Here is a 22,676-nt window from a genome sequence, read left to right as displayed (position 1 = left end):
TGTCCCCCGCATTATGTTGGCCTTTGTGAAGATACGTTTCACTAACAGATGCACAGCTGTCTGTGAAGCCCTGGTGGTCATTGTGGCATTCTGTTCAAATCCACGGAATGATAGGTGCTCTGATTTATACAGAATTGTATCTGCATTTGCTTACATGGTTTGCTGGCCAGCAACACTGTTGCCAGCCAGGAAACCTAACTGAGGCACACCATGCGGCATTAATATGCATTTTGAGCTGCCTCTCACTGCTCACCATTGTGCAAACATGTAAACTCATGTAGGCTTCGTACAGAGCCTACACTGAATTTATTGAATCCTTGGGTGTGTGTTATTTGATTACATTTTTTGTGTATTTCTGGTAAACCATAGGTTGTGCAATGGTAATATATAGCTTGCTCATACACAACCATGCTTTGTCTCTATAAAAGCTTATGTTGAAAGAATCTTGGAGTTCAGTCTGTTTTGACTGGGTGCTCCGTCAGTTCCACAAGCATTGCACAAAGTGCTCTGAAACTGTATGCAGTACATGTTACATGGGTGTGTTTCACAGTGCATATGTCTTCCTTAAATCAGTCTAGTTTATAGTGCCTTTGTGGCACATTAGAATATGAATGGTAGTTTAGGTTTCTGCTACTCATAGATGAGCTTTTACTACCATATGAGGTCCATTCATTGTGAAAGTTTTTTTTTATTTATTTTGTGTAACCAAGTAAATTAACTGATCCAGTGACCATTTTCAGCAATGACCCCATCTCAAAGACAACAAGTGTAACATACAATGCCACCACAGCAAGCAGATAATACAACACAACTGACAGTGTTTACAGTTATATGCAGATTGTACGATACTACTAGGTGACTGTGTTTGCAATTATACACAGAGTTAACACTGTAATACAGTGTTTAAAGTCAAATGCAGCATTAATGCAGATATTATGTCCAGTTATAATCAGTATGTCATTCTCATGTCAGTAACGATACAAATATTGCATGGCATTTGAAGCAATAAATCAGTTGCATATCAAGTTTAAAGATAAAGTGTGGTTTGAAATCTGTTGCAATTATGTGCACATTATTTGAAACATGTAGTGATTGGAGCCCAGTGCATTTCTGGGAGACCTGTCTTAGAATTAATCAGAAGGAAACATTACACACTTTAATTTGGACAGAGTCACCAGTGCTTCCTGTATACCTCATCACAACACAATTATTGGCCACAATTCCTTGTACTGCACAAGCTTTAGTGCCTAGAAACTTGTATTACCAAGTAGTTGAGATTTTTTTGTAATAGTAAATGCATTTTTTTAATTTTTTCAGGGGTTCCCCTGTACCCTTGTTCTCCTCCAAACATAATACCTCTGTCTGAGGTCACTGCTTCTCAGATTAAGAACAGTCCCTGTATGTCATTGCAAAGCCTGTTTCACTGTTTCTTTAGGAGGCTACAGTATCAGGCCAACTATGAAGCAGATGTGTACAAGCAACGGTATTCTGTTCATGTGTGTCTCAAAGCAGAAGAACAAGTAAGTAAAGACTCGAGCAGTTAAGCTAGAGCATCTGTATTACAAGCTTCTTTAACACAAGTGAATTGAACATCTGACTGGAAACTGTCACCAATAGTTTAGTTTTTGGAGGAAAAAACAGTCATGATCCCTTTGGAAAGTCTGCTGGAAGGATGTCAGCTATCAACTGCTCTCTCTGCTCATAAAATAAAACTTTTAGTAACTGATGCGTTCTCAAAATGACTCAGCAGTCTAAAGATGGGTGACGTTTAAGTGGTTTGTTGTTGCAAAAACTTGTCTTACAACATAATTTTACAAAACCTTTTTTAGTAATAGATTTTGTAGCTTACCGAATATCGTTTAGTAACTTCTCTTTCAACATAATCATTTTTTGCCTTATAATGTTTTTGTGGCTATTTTGCCTAGTGTTTTTTTTTTTTTTCAGATGATTCTGGTTACTGGGGAAGAGGAGGACTGTTTACTGCTCTTGCTGTAAGATCAGATGAGTCAAAGAAGCATTATGAACTAGCTGGAAAGATGGAAGGTAAATGTAAAGAAATGCTTATTTTTTATTATGTATTAACCATCTCAATGAAACTAGCACTGACATACATTTGCTGGTGGAATCCTAATACAAGGTGCACTTTTGTTTCTTTTATTCTGAAAGTCCTTCCCTTTACGTTCTAACTAACTCATAGTCTAATTAACCTAATAATGCTGTTGATAACCCTAAACCAGATTTTAACAATTGTAGTTTATCAAATTCAAATTTTCATTAGCTTATTACCATTTGCCACTGTACTCTGTACCTTCTATCATTCTGTAGTCCTTTCAATCCCCCTAATTACAAATGACCCAAGCAAGATACTATATTTACGCTTCCTTCAGTTTTTATTTCTGCTTCTATCCCAGAAGTCCCATTTGCCTGGGTGTGTCTTGCTTGGTTTCGCTCTTTCCATACTTCTTCCTGTATTTTCCTGTTTTCCCATTATTTGCATCATCTCCTCCATTTCCAACTGTAATGTCAATTTCCACCTCCTTGTTATTCCCTTCTTTGCTACTGTTAACATTAATAAGGCTAGTGCTTTCCTGTGATTCCTTATACTTTTATGTCCCGTCAAGGACAACAGGAAGTTACCTTTTTCCAGTCTCCAATACTTCCTCACGATTTCTTTTAACATTTGTTCCAATTCCCCTTTATATCTTTGCAACTTATTACATTCTCAAAAAATGCAATCCTGTGTTCCCACTTGGTTACTTTTATATCTCCAACAACTGGGGCTTACTTCTGGAAACATTTTGTGTAACCTTTCCGGTGAATAAAAATATTTGTGCAAGCATTTCCAGACAAGTATGTGGAATTTCCTGGATTTTGGTAGCAAGCATTGGGCCTTTGCAGATACTCCTCCACTCTTCATCTGATGTGTCCCTTTCTATTGATCCCTGCCAACTTTGTACTACGAGCTATCTTCTAAAATGCATATCCCTGATTATTGATCTATATATTGTGCCTACTAGACTCCAAGGTGGCGCTGCTACGTCTTTTTATGGTTTATGCAGGATCTCATATAGTCCTCTATATACCATATTCTCTTTAGTGACTGTTATAAATTTCTTACTTATTTACTTCCGTGTAAGACTTGTATTTCCCGCATACATCTTCACTCCTTTCTCTCCTGCCCCAGTTTTCAATTGCTTTGAGATTTATCCTGTAGAGGTTATTTTTTTTTTACCTTTCCTATTGGGTAAATTTCAAGTTTCCATGGATGGTACTCCTTCATCCTAAATATACCCAGCACCCATTCTCTGAGCTGCCCTGCTGTGGTACCCATTTCCTCTTGTGATCAGAGTATCCCTAGATAAACCTTTCCTGTCTGTCCACACCACTCTTACAATATTTCTTCCCACTTTGCATTATACCTTGGGTTCTAGATATTAACAAAAATTTTGCACTGAGCTGCCCTAAGTATAGCTATAGCCCTCCTCCTCCTTTCATAGTACTTCTTTTTGCATCCCTACTCGTAATCTTTTGCCTCCCCTATATATGTGACAGTTTCCTTTCTAAGTTGTTCCCAATATTTCCCAGGTCATAAAGTAATACCTGTGTCACATATGTTACCAGTGGCACTATAAACATTTTAATGCCGCTGTTCTTTGGTTGATGTCACTTGCTACTACTTTCCATTTGTTTTATTTATTTGTTTTTGTTTGTTTTATTTTGTTTTTTTAACTACTTTTCATTTTTTAATCATACTTTTCCTTCTGTCTAAGATTTGGGCCAAGGTTTCTTTCATCGTCTCATCTGATTTTACTCCTAATCTGACTCCAGGATACTTGACTCTGTAGTGCCACCATAGAATGAATGATAGAATAGAATGGGGTGTTCTCTAATCAACTCCTACAGCTAGCGTTGGTCTTCTACGCATTTAGCTTATAACCTAATATCTTGCTAAACTCTTTTATTATTTTGAATAATTAGTTAATGTCACTGTCTGGGTTCCTCAAGTACAATATTACATCATCAGAGAACATTACCAGTTTCTCCTCCTGTTCCTCTCCCCATACCCAACTTTCTATATTAGAGAGTCTTATCCATTAGGCAAGATACAACACAAATAATAGGGGTAGTAATGGCCACCTTTGATGTGTTCCCCTCTGTATTTTAAATTATTTTGTTAATTTTGCATTCACCTTTATTACTGTGGAAGTATAAATCCTTAACCAGTTTAATAAATAACTCATTGAATCCCATATAATGTAATGCCACCCACGGCTATGGCCAACGTACTGTGTTGAGTACCTTTTCTGTGTCTAGACTCAGTAACACCTGTTCTCTCCTCTACCTCTCCACTGCTATTTGTACTGTATATGTTTTTAGTATGTTATCAGACTTTCATGTCCCGCTAATAAACGCATAGTGGTCTCTCTCTACCAAACTAGGTATTATTGTTGTGAGTCCGTTTGCTATTACGGAGATCAACTGCGTATAATGATGGCACAAAATGGAGATCAGTCGATATTTATTTTATTTATTTATTACTGACATTTGATTAGCAAGAAATCTGACTGGGTATGAGCTCATTTTCAGTGGAGGCCCATGGGAGAAAAGCTCCAAAGTATTACAAAACATTTTAAGAGCAGTAATTTTACAATTTTCAAAAATAATACAAAAATATTTACAGTTTAAATAATTATACAAAATTAGGCATAATGTGAAAACATTGGTTAAGAATGGATACCAGTTATATGACAACAATTTAATATTTAGACAAATGTTAGCCAGTTTATAGAGAAATTACAGGTAAGTTAGTATAATACAAGCAGGAATTTTAATAATGAAGTGAGAGGAAAAGCAGGCTTATGGTATGTTTGAAGAGAAAACAGGGAGAGAAGTTGATAGAAGTAAAGAAGTGAGTGAATGAGGGAGAGAAGGGAGGTATAAGGTATGAAGAGGTACTTGTCCACATTTAGGGATATAGTTTATCCTGGTGTTAATTAAGAACAGAGCCAGAGTTGGGCTAGGAATTCTTTCAGAATGATTTTGAAAGATTGTAGGGAGGATATTGACCTGATTGATACAGGCAAGGAGTGCCAGGTCTTAGCAACATGGTACAAATACAGACAATGCCCAGCAGATTTCATATGTTTGTCGACAGACAGGAATTTTTCTTCAGTTGATTGTAATGACTGACTGGGAACATAGTTCTGCAGAATGGTATTTAGTGCTGGACAAGTAGATGGATGCTGGATAATTTTATAGGTGGTAAGAAGCTGTGTATATGTTAGTTGAAGGGGTAGTTCTAACCCATTTAGGCTTTTTAGTGCTAGCAACTTTGTTATAACATTGTTCAGGTTTTGATTTTTCTGTGCCTGGATGTTTGTAAGGATGGGAGCAACATTAAGAAGTGTTGGGCAGAGATAAGTAGTGGCAGGAATAGTTTTAGTTGCATTAGTAAGAATGTTTTTGGCTCTGTAAAGCATTCCTAGTTTTTAATGAGTTTTTCTTATGTAATTTTGTGTATGCAGGTTAAATTTAACATTATCATCCTTAATAATTTGCTATGAGAAGTGACTTCACTGGTTGTATTAAGAGTGACGACTTTAAATTTTCTTTTTCCGTGTGAGAGAGATTTGGGGGAAATGGAGTTTATTTTTTTGGGGGGTGAACATGAGTTGTGAGTTACAAAGCCATGTTTCATTGGCTGTTAAAACTTCCCGAGTAATTTTTTTGAGGTGTGCCAGGTTGTCAGATGTGCAAATGAGTGTGGAGTCATCTGCGTACTGCATTAGGGAGGCCTGTTATGTGGATATGTGGAGAGTGTTGGAGTGAATGTTAGAGGAGTGGACCAAGGATAGAGCCTTGTGATACAGCAGTGGTGATTGCGAGGAATGGAGAGAGGGTGGAGTGCCATTTTAGTGACAAGTAACTTTTAAACCATAGAGTGACCTGCCTGGGTTGAGAGAGACCTAGTGAGGACATTTGAAGTAGAAATTTGATGTGGAGGACATTTGAAGTAGAAGGTTGATGTGGCAAACTGTGTTGAAGGCTTTAGACAAGACTAGAAATAAGGAAACTAGGTTGCTGCTATCACTAACTTTATTGACAGTATCTATAAAGGTTAGAAGTGCAGTGTTAATAGTACGGGTAGTATGGAAGCCATGTTGCATGGAGGATAGGAGTTCTTCCTAGAAGAGAGAGTTTAGCAATTGTTTTTGAATACGTTTTTCAAGTAGTTGGGAGAGGGGAGTAAGAAAAGTTAGCAATACCTGTTGAATTTTCTCCCATGTGTGGAGAGATAATGTTTGACTTTTTCCAGAGAGAGGGAGCAAAGGATTCCTGGATTAACCATTTTATAAGGATTGAGACAGGATAGGCAATGCTATTGGTTGCTGTTGTAAGGTACTCACTTAGAAGGTCAACGGCTGAAGTAGACCATGGTTTCAGTTTGTTGAAGAGTAGTTTTATAAAGGATGTGGGCACAGGTTTGAAGGTGAAAGTATATGTGGTGATACATGGCTGTTGGGTGGGATTGGGATTAGATGTTGGAGAATCATTGGTTAGAAATGCTATACTGTGTATGAAATAAAAGTTGAATTGTATTGTGGTTTTGAGTGATGAGTTATTGGGAGAGGGGTGAGGGTTGAATTTTTGGACGGGATGCAATAGTTCTTTAATGGCTGTCCAGAATTTTTAAGGATTGTGTTTACTACTGTTTTGAAAGTTGTTATAGTATAGTTTTTGGCTTTGCATTTTAGTATGATTACAATGTATTCTGAAGTTTTCAGGATATTGTGGTGTTTTATATTTACGCCATTCTTTCTATGCTTTCCCCTATCCTGCATCAGCATTCTACTCTTTTTGGATAGTCACATTGCATTATTTGTTTTTAGTCTCTTCTTCCTAGGAGGTGCAAGGCTATTTAAGATAGTCGGGAAAGCTGAACTGAATTCATTTACAACATCATCTAAGGGGACAGTATTTAAGAAGTTCCAGTTAATAGATGATATACATACATACATACAAATATTTGAAGCATGGGCAGTAATGCCCTTCTAGCTTGCCAGTATACCAAAACACTTGTTCCCAAAGTAAGTGTCCAGGCTGTTCTTAAAAATATCTAAACTAGTACTTGCTTTACTATAATCTGGTAGTCTGTTCCATGCATCGGCTATTCTGCCAGAGAACCAATTAGTGCACTTCTCATTCCTATAGAATATTCTACATGGGTTGTCTGATGATTCTCTAGTACTTTTTGATAACCCCAAACATTCCCAGAGGTAGTTGTCTCTAAATGCCCTATAGACCTGAATAAGGTCTCCTCTTAGGTATCTGTAAGAGACACTGTACAAGTTCAGATATTTTAGTCTTTCATATTAATTTAAATGTTCACATCCATGAATGCCCTTGGTATATTTCCGCTGTACTCTTTCCAGTTTACTCATGCTTGTTTTCTTATAGGGTTTCCATATTGTTATTCCATACTCAAGTTTGGGTCTAATGTAACAAGCAAACAAACAATGACTTCATTATTTTTGATTTCCTTGACTTTATAAATCTTTTTATACAATCCATAGTTCTATAACTATCATTAACCAATTGGTTTACATGATTAGAAAAACTCATAGCTGAATCCACCCATATACCCAGGTCCTTAAATGAGTCTACAGTTTCAATCACCGTGTGCTGTATTAAATATTCACCTTTCAATTTACGTCTCCCAAATCTCATATGCTTAGCTTTTGATATATTTAACATCATATTATTTTCCTGTGTCCAAATGGTCAATTTAGTCAAGTTATTTTGCAGACATGCCTTATCTGTAACGCATGTAATCAGTTTATCCAATTTCAGGTCATCTGCATATAGACTGTAGAACACCTCAGATGAAAATGTTAGGTCTGAAAGATACAATCTAAACAGGTAAGGGCCTAGGACAGAGCCCTGTGGGGACACCCCAACTGTAACCAAGGATTTCACCTGTCTGGTTGCTGTATACTTGCCATGTCCTATTTGTAAGCCATGCAGCTATCCATCTTATCAAGAGTACATCAATACCTCGTTGTACTAATTTATTGATCAGTGTTTTGTGTATGACCCTGTCGAATGCTGAAGTTAAATCTATATAAATTACATCACAGCACAATTTTTCATTCATAGCTGTTATTATATTGTTATAGAACATCATGTTACAGTTGGTAATAGATCGTTTTTTCAACATATGCATGGTGGTATATGGTTTCAAGTCCCAACCTATCCAGTTCTGACAATAACTTATCCAGTATTACCTTCTCCATTATTTTTCTACAGCGTGAAACTAGACCTAAGCGTCTGTATGACTCTGGGTTTGTCCTACTCCCCTATCTCTTAAAGACAGGTTTAATAAGTGCATGTGACCCATCTGATCACGAAAGGGTTCGCATCAAGATCTAAGGATGTAATGGTGCCCCTCTACTCTTCCCTCATCAGACCCATTATTAAGTACAGTGCACCAATTGGAATGTACCTGGCTAGACATCTCCAGCAGCTGCAGAGACCACAAAGGTACCTAACCAAGAGGATTACTGGCCTCAAACAGTTGCCCTATGCAGCACAATTGAAAAAGCTAAGACTGTTCTCTGTTGCATATTGCTTTCTCAGAGGCGATCTCTGTCTAACGTACAGAGCCATGTCCAACCCAGAATTGTTGAATATGCTCCATCTTAGCAAAACCAAATCTACTCGAGCTACACGCTCTAGGGATATAAACCTCAACACAACAATGAATAGAACATGCTGGAGGGATAGATTCCCTTCGCAGAGACTTCCCTTACTATGGAACAGGGTCCCGATCTACATAAGACAGAGCCCGTCACTATTACTCTTCAAGAGGAACCTTGATGAGTGGATGGGTAACAGAAAGTTCACACCGGGGATCACACCAACAGCACTACTAGATAGGGGCCAAGGGTACTAGCTGCTAGTACAAGGGTCTAGGGAACTACTAAAGGGGCGGTGAATACCGCACAATGTGCCTGGGCTAATGTATGCCTTCGGGCAGATAGCCCAGTAACAACCTATGAACCTATAAACCTATGTCTCTAATCTTGAGGAATCTCCCCATATTTATATGACCTAGTGAATAATAGATATAATGGTACTGTAAGTTCTTGCTGAAGTGTTCTCAGGTCATTGTTACTAATTCTGTCTCCTCCGTGTGCTTTGTTTGGATCCAGTTTGCATAGTTCTTTTTCAATATAATCTAATTTGATTCCAGTATCTTGGAGTTACCTGGATGTCACATGATAGGGTGGTAATGAACATTTCTGGGTTAAACTTGGAAAAGGTTGCATGTTGTTTTATAAACATGATGTTTAAGTGGATGTGTATGATGTCTAATTGTATAGATTGGGAGCAGAGAGAGATTGGCATTGTACCTGTGGTGGTATATTTGCTAGGGTCTGATACTAGGATCCAGTCTAATATGGAATTTGATGTCTTGCTATAATGTGTGGGACTATCAGTTAGTCCTGTGAAATGATGTAAATTCATGCTAGATGTAGGGAAGTTAGTGTTTATGTCTAACCAAATTAACATTCACATCACTATTTCTTGTCTAATTAGTATGGATATCCATAGGTTCATAGGTGTTTACTAGGCTAATGACTACAAGGGCCTTTTTAAGCCTAGCCATGTATCCCAAATCTCTTACAAGTTCTGATACCCTTGATAAGTGTAAGCAGGGGCTTGGGAGATGAAACATTTACAAGCTAGGCTCTGGGAGATGAACCATTTACAAGGTTGTTTGTGTCCATTAGAGATAAAGATGCCAAACCAGGGATGAATTTCCTGTTCTCCATCCAGTTGTCCAGGTTGCACTTTAATTGGGTTAGGGAGGAACTCTGCTTCACATGGATGGGGAGCCTGTTCCAGAGATGGGGTAATCTTTGGGATGTAGGATATCTTCCAGTATTATCTGTATTGTTGACAGGGGGGATGTAAATGACCTTAGTACATATTTGTTTATTTTCAGGAAAGTAATAAGAAGCTCTGCTGAATTTAATTTTGATATCCGTTTGTTGTAAGGGGAAATATGGTTGTTGGTAAATGTTAAAGCAATACTACCACCTTTCCTCCAGTCGTTATGAATGATATTATAGCCAAGAGGTGTAATTTTGGAGTTGTTTTTGCTGTGTTTAAGCCATGTTTCTGTTACAGCAAGAATATTGGGCTTATATTGGGTAACCAAGGCATGTAATTCAGCAGTTCTATTTCTTACACTTCTAACATTTATGGTAGCATAAGTTAGATTCCCCAGATTGGGGGTTAACCATTATGGGGTTAGAGAAGTGTGTGGAAGAGGATTATCTTGATGTTTTATGTGATAGGTGAGGCTAGGATTAGGGTGAATGTCTCCTCCTGGAAGGATTTTAGTATACTGGGACATTATTGATGCTTGTTTTTGGAGAGTATTTTCTCACTCAATTTTGTTTTGGTTTGATTGAAATGGAGTTGGTCTGTATTTGGAATCAAGGTTAGGGCTGTCATTAAATAGGTTTGGTGTGATGTGTGGAGAGTGTAGGGAAGAAGTATGAATAGGTGGTTGAGACAGAGTTAGAGGGATGTTGAGAGCTATTATAGAGTTATGGTAGGATAAGAGGTATAATGCTGTGCAGCTTGGCTCTCTCCCCTCCTTTTAGATTACTGTATTTACCCGTTTACACCAGGATTCTGGGGATTTCCTAGTCTCCAAATTTTAATTAAATAACTGTAGCCAAGCCAGTATCAGTTCCTCCAAAATCCTTTTGAAAGCCGATCACCTCCCTCGGATTTTTCTGTTGCTGACTTTTAAAGTGATGACAAATTTCCTGCATTGTAAATGGTCTGGTTAACTTTTGATTATCTACCTCTGAAAGTTTGACAAGTTCTATTGCTTCAATAAATCCCATTAACCTTCTTCCCCAATTATTATGAGCCTGCTGCTGTTTGTAAAGCTGTTCATAATATCCCATGAAAATCTGACCTATTTTGAATCACTAATTATTTTTCCTTCCTGCATTCCCTCAATTTAAACACCGTCCTTTCTACCTTCCTCTTCTGCATTCTAGCTACTAATGTTGTTTTGGTGTTTAGGTGCATGATCATAGTACATTTTTTAGTGTATCCTCCAGTCCCGCACTCTAATTTCTTGTTTGTTCTTCCTATTCCCACTCTTCCTGTTGTGTTCTACTCCTTTTCCCTTCCAATTCTTTTAATATATTCTTTTTAATTCTAGTATTTTCCATTTAACCCATTCTTCCTTTTCTTGAAGCTGTAACTTGCCTTTTGTCTCATCTTTTACTTTTTCCCATCTCTCTACCATGTTTCTTCCTTCTGTAGTTTCAGCAGCCCATCTTTCACGTCTTCCTGAAACTTCACACTTTTCCGCTTTTTTTGTTCCGACACACCCTGTGTAGAGTTTATAGTGATGCAGCTCCGAGTCCGTTCCTGGCATAACTATCTCTAGTTTGCATAATCTGTTAATAATGTTAGGTACATAACTATGTCTTTTACTAGTGTACCATGCTCTTTTGTTACATACCATCTATGCATTCTGCATAGCGTTTCAAAGGGTCTATATTAGATCACCGACTGCTTAAAAAAGTGAACGTTGATTAATCGACCCTATGTGAGCGAAAGCTTACAATTTCAAACTGTCAGAACAGCGATTTTTTTTTTTTCCTAGGGAAAAAAATTGCTGTTCCAAAACACATACACACAACACAAGCACACCAAACAAACAGCAATCCACACACATACACCTAAAATCTTACACCTAACCCTACAATAAACTATACACACACCACTAACTATCCACTTACCTTAACCCAAACCCTAACCCTAAGATCCATCACTATCACAAACTCACCTCACCCGCTCCCTAACTCACCTAACCCGCCCTAACCCTCACATCCACACAATCGCACACATACCTAACCCGCCCTAACCCTCACATCCACACAATCGCACACTTACCTGAACCCGACCCGTAACTTTCCACCACAGTGCTGAAAATACCAAAGCAACAGAAGCGGACAACCAAATTCTTTCCCTAGGAACAATTTTGGTTTTCTTTTGCTTCGATATTTTAAACTTTTGCTGCATAGGGTTCGATATTAGAACATTCAAAGTTTTGAAACCTTGATGTTCTAATATAGACCCCGTTTCAAATTGCTATGATTTATATGTGTAGTGTAAATCTCCTTTAGATGTTTACTCATATCTGTTTTCTCTTATAGCTTCATTATCCTGTCCAGCAGTTAGCTTTGGGTATAAATCTTGTTTCTTTTACAGCCCCCACTGACATTCTGTCTCCTAATTATCAAATTCCAGTCACCTGCTGAAATGAAGGGGGGAGGGGTTGGCATAATAATTAAGGTGTTTACCTTGCAGACACAAGGTATGGGTTTTGATTCTCACCTTTGAGGGAATTTGGCTAAGCTTTAAATGGCCCACAAGGGCAGGTAGCCTTGTACTTACCTATGAACCTAACTATGCTTAGAAAGACTCTAGGGCCGTTACCCAAGTAACTTATGATCCTGTAAATGCCTATCCCTTGCATAAAACTTATCTCTAAAGTTATACTGCAGATGGCATCTATATATACTTTTCCTAATATCATTTGCCTTGCTTCCCATCTGCTCTGTAACAAAACATATCTGCCTTTATCATCTCCTTTCCACTGTTCTGTTTCAAAATGTGTCCCCTTTCCTTATCAGTGTTATTACCCCTCTTCTCCTTTCTTTATTAATGCCTTGCTATCTTCCTTGCTCATGTGAGCTTCTTGTATCATTATTGTGTTTCACTTTCCTTCACACACACTAATAATTTCAGTACCATTTCTGCATTCCCTCCCATTCACATTCCATTTCGCTAACTGTAATGTCATCGCTTACTTAACTATCCTTCCAATTTGTCTTCCCCTGATTCCCATATGCCTTCTTATGTTCCTTTTCTAATTCCATCACATGGCAAATATTTTGCTTATATTTATTATGCTGTGATTCATTTGTATTCTTATACAAGCTAAGATGTATCCTAATTATCCTGTGCAAAATCTCTGCAGTATTATGCACTTCACTCTCACCATTCTGATTCATTTGTACTTCCTTTTGGCTTGAATGAGCTCTTGCTCTTAGTGTGCCTAGTTCTTTCTAAAGATTGTATGCTTGCTGATTCATGATCTCTTCTTCCCATTGCTCTTTTGTTATCTTTTCTCCCTGTATTCACATTGCCTGAACTCTAAGCCCTCTCGTAACCTCAGTCCCTAATGTGTCAAAGTTCTCTAATTCACTCACCAATAGTGTCGTTTCCTTATTTTTCCATTTGTGTCATACACTTAACCCCCTCACTGCATACTTTAGTTAGTCTAATGTGTTTAAAGATGTATCAGTGTGCCTACACTCATTTCGTCTGTCTTAACCCACCTTCTTCCATTATTCCCCACACTGACCTTTATCCCTTTCATATTCATTAAACCCTCCATGATTTGCATCTTACCCCCCCCCCCATGTTACAAAGCACGGTTCATTAAGTCGAAATACAAAACAAGGTTTCAAGTTCTCTCTAATTTGAGAGAGTATGGGTGTTTAATTTTACCTGTTGCAGGGTCTGTTACAAAGCTTTCCTTACTTACTGTGGATAAAAAGTAGCCTCCCCCATAAGATTTGGTTTCATAAAGTAACTGAGTTGACCAGCTCTTTTTATAACCTGCACAGATCATAACAGCTCTACAGTGTCATCTTCTTCCATCTGTCCTTCCCTTGAGCTACCCTCAGGGACGTCTGTATTTGTTTGGTGTGTTTTTATACCTCATTATTCTTTTCTTGCATCTTTCGATGAAACACGAGGAATGATTTGACAGGGCACCTCTCCATTTTCTGCTGTCCCTTATTCCTTATGTTTTCTCCTCCTGACATACTCATTCTTCTTTTCACAACAGATCCACAAACTGTTTATATTTAACCGTTCTGTGGCCGTTTCTGGAGCTAAGAAAAATTTGGTGCCTGTACAAAAGTGCACTTTGAAAATCACTGGATAAATCTGTTTAAAATGTAGATGCAGTGCCTGACACCTCTTGAACAGTAGCACAAATCTATTTATTTTGTAATGTCTCTCTATCGAGCACTCTTCATCTACAAATACTCACTAGTTTCCTACCTGTAAAAGTTCCCCTTTTGCCACTGTCCTGAGAGCAACTGCTCTTTGAAATGATAATTTTGTGCATTTATTGTAGTAGGTCTTGGAAAGCGGTCCACCAGGTGGTTTGCCATATATACCTTGTGCGTTCTGTCTAGCAAGAATTTTCTTGAGGCATACCAATCCACTGATGTAATTTTTAAACTATAAACTGTATATAGTCCTTATTACTTTTGGGACATCAATAAATTATAAAGCTTCTCTCCTTTCTCTGTCCTCCATCTTGGTGACCTTTTATTCTAACTCCTCTTGCAATGCTTCCAACTCAGCTAACAACAGGCTCACAAGCACTGCTCACCTTTGGCTCTTTTCCTTGCCTCCACTTCATCGGAGTGTACTGATAATGTTGTATTTTACTTCCTCCAGTCTTTTATTGGTTTTACTAATGTACTCAAGTAAAACAATATATATCTGTTTACAACATCATTATATAATTTGTCAATTTTTTTCATGGACTTGTTGTGATTCCATATTTCCCCATCTAATGTCTTATTTCTGGGCCTCGACCTTGAAGCTCATCTATATACTCTACTTCTGACACAGTGACTCTAGCATACATATTGTCATTGCTTTCTCTAAACCTTAACATATAATCAACACAGAAAAAAAAAACTATTTCCTTTTACATTATTTCACGAATAAACACAGACATACACATGCAAAAAGGCTTTGTCTAAGCAAGCATCAGCTATTGTTTTATATATTTATCTGTCCCCAATCCTTTCTTCTGTAACTATCTTTTTATTTCTTCTAATGCATCTTTATCATTCCTATTTTTATCATACAATAATCCATTACATATTCTTTTCCATAATATCCAGATTGATAGAAATAATATTCTGATCAACATTTCAATTTCACAATTTTCTTTCTCATATTTTCTATGTAGTATCATATCCATTGTTTTAGTTTTAAAACATTCTCTTTTATTTTTATTTTTAAAGCTTCTCCAAACTGTTTGTTTTTTCACGTTTAAAAAAAAAAAAAAAAACGATTTGTTGCTTCTTCATTACATGCATCATATTTTTTCTGTCAGTACCTTGTATTTCATATTAATTTTAAGTGGTAACTTATCCAAAAAAATTCTCCACAAGAAATTCCTACTTCATAAAAAATCTCATACCTTTTCCTTCTATTCTTTCCCCCTCACGCTTGCCTGATTCCTGGAGGAACTACTTCATTGTTGCTGTTGCTGGCTGCATTCAGTACTGAAGAAGGTGCATGCTGACGTCCACTTTATAGCTGATGTCCATTTATGACAGATATCCGAGAGAGATGCACAGGACGTTGTGCGCACCCTAGCAGTAGCTTTTGTATAATGGCTGGATGTATGAGAGTTCACCAGAGGCAAACTCCCTGATGTCATGAATACAGCAGCATATAGAAGAGAAGAGCATCTAAAGTTATGGTAAGTTCTTACACAACAATACTTTCTTCTTATATTTCTCTTGTCTCAAATACTCCCTGTTCCCCTTCACTTCCTGCTACTGCATTCTCATCATCCTTTTCCATACTAGGTACATTTTCTTCTTCAGGTATTACCCTTATGATACCTTCTCCACCAATATCTTCAGTTATATTATCCTCAGACTATTTCTTCTGTAATATCCTCTTCTTTGAACCTTTCCTTTTCTAAATAAGGGCAGTTAAACCAAAAACATCCAAATATGTTGCTTTTCTACACTTAGGCCTACACATTTTCTGGTATGTTTCCTTTCCCTGCATTGACCTCATCTTTTAATAGATTCTTACACCAAGTTTTTTTCATAACCATGAAAAAAAATATGCTTCATGTTGTCCCCCTCTCTGTTCCCCATTTCCCAGTTGCCATTATAATATCTGAAATCTGCTGCATTTTCCCTCATGCATGTCCATTGTCACCCATACCTCCACCTCCAGTTATGATTTTTTTTGTTTTAAATGTAATACACGTTGTTATAATAAATAGAAAAACAAAGTCCACTGTGTCAGCACGACCGGCCTTAGGTCAACTGGTGCCCTAGGCAAGAGTGTTCCACGGCGACTGACCCACACCACCCAGTGTCCCCATCCTGGTCTACCTACATCAAATAAATGCTGGGAAAAGCGCCCGTGATATAGGGTCGCCCTAGGCGGCCGCCTAGTTGGCCTATGCCTAAGGCCGGCTATGTGTGTCAGATGTAGTGAAGTGCACATTTATTTTTTTCCTTAAGCAGTCCCAAGTTCTGAAACTATGTACTCATTCCATGGTGCATATGAACTCTTTTTCTCCACTTCATGCATACATTTTTCAAGTCGAGTACAAATTTCAATTTCAAATTTCATCCCCAAACTACTGTTGGCACCTTCATGTAATCCAGTTCCCTTTCCTGATTCATCTGGCAGCAGCTTTTCTGTTACCTCTCTCAGCATACCATTCAACATAATACAGTAGCATATCTAAATATGAGATTTTTTATGAGATCTATTGTTCATACTACAATTTGAACTGTGTAGTTATCTTTCTTCCACATTGCTCTCAGTTTTGCCTGCAGATCCTGTTATTTCATGACTTTGTGTCCCCCTGTATGTAAGACACTGTAATCTCTGGGTGTAGCAATTTCAGTAATTAATGCTAGATTTGTCTTCTTTTCACAGACTACTGTTATCTGTTTTTCCTGCATCTGTTTTATGTACCATTTGGTAATGGGTGATCCCATATGATATAAACCTCATCATTTTGTATAATGCTTTGTGGCCCTTGTTTCCAGTGCTTCTCAGCTATTTCAATATTGTAGTGTTTGCACAATCCCATATGCCACATTATTATGCCTTTCAGTATTCGGGCCTTTTGCCATTAATGTGTCACACCCAGCAACAGTATGTGCTACTGTTTCCAATTCTGTTTTACATTACCTGCATTTGTCTGTTTCTCCCACATGTTCAATGGACTTTGTAAACCAACATGTACTTAGTCCACTGTCTTGAGCCACCAATATTAACCTTTCATCTTTTGGTTTAAATTCACCTCTCAACCATTCCTGAGTAAAATCCTGATCACCATGATGTTGTTGCAGGTGTTTTCTGTACTTGGCATTATGTTTATGGCTATTCCACATTTTACTATTCTCATGTGATCCTTCTCATTATATTTTTTTTTTTGGTGCATTCTGTTGCTGTCTGATTTTTGTCTACTATATATATATATATATATATATATATAAGTGTGTGTCTGTTGTTCTTCTGGTGGAATCTATTGCATTTACTAACTACACACACACACACACACACACACACACACATATATATATATATATATATATATATATATATATATATATATATAACAATGAAAACAAAGTTCCACAAAAACTGTAATATCCAAAAAACAGGAGACCAGGATCCAGTCCACACAAACAACGTTTATTGAGCCCTTTCGTCTCTTGAATAGAAACTTCTTCAGAATAACACAGCATATTACCTAACAACCTTATATATGCTATTCCAACAAACTAGTCATCATCATTAACTAATTAATAAAATAATGTCCTGAAAGGACATAGACACATTTAAAGAGAAACACACACACACACACACACACATATATATTGCACTCACAGTAAAAAAGAAAAAAATGCGATTAAAAACATGTAAAAGATACTTGACAATTAAATATATCCTATAATAAGTTAGAAATAATCAAAGCAACAGATGCCAGTATTTATGCATATGAAAGTATATAAGTATTTGTTGTTTGTTAGCATCCTACCCTAATAGTAGGTATCGATGACTATCATATAAGAAATTGTGCTGAGCCTAAGAACAGAACTGATGGATACTGCACTAAGACCTGGTACTTCAGATGCATTCATCCTAGTTTGCCATCTAAGCTCATCCATTTCTAGATAATCGTTAAGTGGCCCACCTCTTTCACCCATCGTAAACTGCTCAATAATAATGAATCTGAATCCATGTCCTTCATTGGTTACTATATGTCCTGCTAATGCATTTTTAACATCTTTCCTACTGTTGTCATAGTAGTGTTGGTAAATTCTACTTCTAAATGCATTTTTAGTTTTACCAATGTAAAAACTCGGACATTGGGTACATAGGGTGAGGTACACCACTCCTTTACTGCTGCAGGAGACTTTCCCTTGTATCGTGTGTCTTCCATATATGGGAATAAAAATCTCCTTGGCTTCAATGATATATTGGCATTGTAGGCAGTAGCAGCATTTAACCTTCCCTGCCCCCTATATCAGGATCACATTTCTGCCTTTCCAACATATTCTTGATGCTACATTCATTTTTATATACAATGGTGGGAACAGGGCCTAACAACTGTGCCTGTTTTGCATCAGTTCTAAAAATGTTCCAGTTATGTTCAGTAATATTCCTGATGCTGTAAAAATGCTGATTAAACTTGAAAATAACAGATTTTTTTATGGAAAGTCTTAGTCTCTTGATTTTCCTTGTTTGATAACCCTTCTCCTGTACCAAGAAGGGTAGAAATAGCCACTAGCTCTCTTATTACCTCCTGAAGGATGTTGTTTAAGTAATTAACTGGATAACCTCTATATAGTAACATCCCTTTAAGGATCTCAATTTGCTCTATAAATTGATCATATTCAGATATCATCCTGGCAAGCTGTACCCCCTGTCCTTTTACTAAATCCTTCTTTTGGTGCATGGGGTGGTAACTATCAAAATGTAGGAGGCTATTAGAGTAGGTGGGCTTGCGGAAATAGTGGAGGTGAAATGTTTATTGACCACATCTTTCTTGATGGTGATGCCTAAGTAATTCATCTCTGTAACACTAGTAGAATGTGTAAATTCAAGAAACTTTGTGCTGGTGTTCAGGAATTCAAGAAAGCCTTCTAGTTCTGTCATATTACTGTTCCACAAAATTATGATATCATCCAGGTAATGACTGTAAAATGTCGATGAGTTAGCGTAAGGGCAATTAAAAATATCTTTTTCCCAAAATGCCAATACTATGTTCGCAAAGATGGGGGCACAGGCTACTCCCATTCCTACCCCATTAACTTGTCTAAATAACTGCTGTTTGAATGTAATAATGTTGGTATCTAACACTAGTTCCATAAGTGTTCTAATTGGGGGCACAGGCTGCCACCATTACTACCCCCTTAACTTGTTCGAAGGTAATAATGTTGGTATGTAACACTAGTTCCATAAGTGTTCTAATTGGGGGCACAGGCTGTGCCCCCATTGCTACCCTCCTTAACTTGTCGGAAGGTAATAATGTTGGTATTTAACACATGGGGACACAGGCTGCCCCCTTTGCTACTCCCTTAACTTGTTCGAAGGTAATAATGTTGGTATCTAACAGTAGTTCCATAAGTGTTCTAACTGGGGGCACAGGCTGCCCCCATTGCTACCCCCTTAACTTGTTCAAAGGTAATAATGTTTGTATCTAACACTAGTTCCATTCATTTTCGAATTGGGGGCACAGGCTGCCCTCATTGCTACCCCATTAACTTGTTCAAAGGTAACACTGTTGATATCTAACACTAGTTCCATAAGTGTTCTAATTATTAAGATGGTGTTATGATGTAGGGTAGCAAAACCAATCAATACCTGTGTCATGGGGTATGATAGAGAAAATAAGTCCTGAACATCAATTGTGATAAAGATCAGATTATTAGTATACATATCTTTCTTGATTTTAGATAGAAAATCCCAGGAGTCTTTAAGTATCCAAGGGCAGTCCTTCAAAATATTTTTTAATTTACTATCAATGTATTTAGCAAAGGGAAATGTTTTAGATGCCCGAGCATCGACTATGGGTTTAAATGGGGGTTCAACTAAGTTTTTCTGTAACTTGGGGACACCAAATATTGTAGGTATTTTAGGATGTTTAACTAACAAGTACTGATGTTCCTCCGGATTTGTTGGTTCATGAACAATTCTTCCAGCATAACATCCAACTTGCAATAGCAAATGTTCCTCTCATTCAAACTAACTTCACAGTAGGTATCACTATCTAATAGGGTAAACATTTTATTTATGTAGGAATTATAGTTCATGATAACCAGGCCACCACCTATGTCGGGTTTCATAACCCTTATTTCAGTATTGTTACAAATTTCTCTTAATAGTGCCCTTTCCATTGTGCTCAAATTGTTACATAGTCTCCCCCTGTCCCTGTTGAACAATTCCCTGATAACTTTTTCGCATAGTTTTTCAAAAGTTAATATAGAAGGATGCAAAGTTGGATTGAAAATACTTGTCTTTTTATGAATGGTATACTCAGGGACGTTAGTGCTACTTCCCTTGCATAAAAATTCAAAATTCAATTTCTTGGTAAAAAGTTTTAAATCAATTATGGTCTGATCTAACGAAGCTTTTTTATTAGATACAAATGTCAGACCATTTTCAAACAAGTCTGCTACTTGACCATTAAATTCAAAATTGCTGTAGTTATATACTTTGAAATCGCCTCCACTATTTTGTAGTACAACCAAATTACAGATAATTTGGCGTTCTGTATCTATTTCCTCTCCATTTCCCCTTCGTGTTTGTGGGGTATATTGTTGGCTGTAGTTGTAATAAGTCTCCTCCCTCTCTGGTTCCTTAATCTCTCTGACCTCTTGAGGAGGGGGTATTCTAAAGGGTCTGGAGTATTATCATTGTTCACAGCATTATTATTATTGTTAGTATTAGGTGCATCATACCCTGTTTCTCTGTTACCACTTTGCTGCCCCATAGGAGGTAGCAGATAGGCCCTGTGTTCCTCATACTCTCTTTCATCCCTTGTAAGTTTACTAATTTTCCTTTGTTTTAATTCAGCCATAGCACTATCAGTTTTTACAAACATATTAAAATAATCAGACTTTTTGCTTTCAGATAAGTCTGTTTGGATATTTTGATCCAGTATGTTGATTTTGCTAAGTAAATCAACCATTTTACGGTCATTGTCCCTTATTAAACAGTTTAATAGTTCACTGCCATTTTTGTTAAAATGTTCAAGCAGTTCCAAGTGTAAAAGAGAGGGCCCTTAGGAATACGTTCTGTACGCACACATTCTCTCAGATAGCTGCTTTCCAACTGCAGCTTCTGATAGTCCGTGGTTAGTTTTTCAAGTTTAAAGACTTGTTCATTTAGAGTCCTATGATTTTGTGCTGGTTGTTGTCTAGATTCAACTTGCCATTCTTTTTCTCCCTCTAGTCATTATGAAAGTGTATTGCAGCCATTGTAGGAAGTTCCCACCCTCTCAGTTCCTGTATTTGAAGTAATATGCAAATCCAGCCTCCCTGATTGGCTGTAATCCGCTTGCCTTTCTGTTTGAGCTGGTGTAATGCCACTGATGTTGAAACCATCAGAGAAGTCTGTAGAGTTGCTGATTTCTGCCCCATTCGGGCCCGGACACGAAAAATTAGCCAATAAAGGTAAAGAACTGGCTTGTTGGGTCATATTTTCAACTCAACTGGCTAGGCTAGCTTCGCCACTGTCGAGTTGAGAATTTCAAGAGCTTGAGCAAGTGAAGTCAGTGAAGGTGAATCAGTGGACTCGGTCCCCTCCATACAGAAAACAATGAAAACAAGGCTCCACACAAACTGTAATATCCAAAAAGCAGGGGACCAGGATCCAATCAACACACACAACGTTTATTGAGCCATTTCGTCTCTTGAATAGAAACTTCTTCAGAATAACACAGCATGTTATCTAACAACCTTATATATGCTATTCCAACAAACTAGTCATCATCATTAACTAATTAATAAAATAATGTCCTGAAAGGACATAGACACATTTAAAGAGCAACACACACACACACACACACACACACACACATATATTGCACTCACAGTAAAAAAGAAAAAATGCGATTAAAAACATGTAAAAGATGCTTGACAATTAAATATATCCTATAATAAGTTAAAAATAATCAAAGCAACAGATGTCAATATTTATGCATATGAAAGTATATATGTATTTGTTGTTTATTAGCATCCTACACTAATAGTAGGTATCGGTGACTGTCCTATAAAAAATTGTGCCTTGAGCCTGAGAACAGAGCTGATGGATACTGCACTATTAAGACCCGGTGCTTCAGATGCATTTGTCCTAATTTGCCATCTAAGCTCAGCAATTTCTAGATAATCGTTGTGTGGCCCACCTCTTTCACTCATCCTAACCTGCTCAATAATAATGAATCTGAACCCATGTCCTTCATTGGTTACTATATGTCCTGCTAATGCATTTTTAACATCTTTCCTATTGATGTCATATTAGTGTTGGTAAATTTTACTTCTAAATGCATTTTTAGTTTTACCAATGCAAAAACTCGAACATTGGGTACATATGGGGAGGTACACCACTCCTTTACTGTTGCAGGAGACTTTCCCTCGTACCGTGCGTCTCCCATAATTGTGAATACAAATCTCCTTGGCTTCAGTGACCATCCCTGCCCCTATATCAGGATCACATTTCTGCCTTTCCAACATATTTTTGATGCTACATTCCTTTTTATACACAATGTT

At 37.4% G+C, this 22,676-nt stretch overlaps 1 protein-coding gene across 2 annotated transcripts in view; it reads left to right on the top strand.

Annotated features, from left to right (window-relative positions):
* The window catches only part of CHD1L (chromodomain helicase DNA binding protein 1 like), a 1,563,352-nt gene that overhangs the window by 1,248,440 nt on the left and 292,236 nt on the right, over positions 1–22,676 (top strand). For both annotated transcript variants that reach the window (XM_044072085.1, XM_044072086.1), the window contains exon 19: positions 1,945–2,043. In XM_044072085.1, the coding sequence (XP_043928020.1) occupies positions 1,945–2,043 (99 nt within the window). The remainder of the gene's footprint in view (positions 1–1,944; positions 2,044–22,676) is intronic.

This window comes from Protopterus annectens, chromosome 5.part0 (assembly GCF_019279795.1).
Source record: "Protopterus annectens isolate FY-2018-M chromosome 5.part0, PAN1.0, whole genome shotgun sequence".
Taxonomy (NCBI): Eukaryota; Metazoa; Chordata; order Ceratodontiformes; family Protopteridae; genus Protopterus; species Protopterus annectens.
The sequence above is the reverse complement of the archived record's forward strand: the minus strand, read 5'-3'. Positions and strand labels throughout refer to the sequence as shown.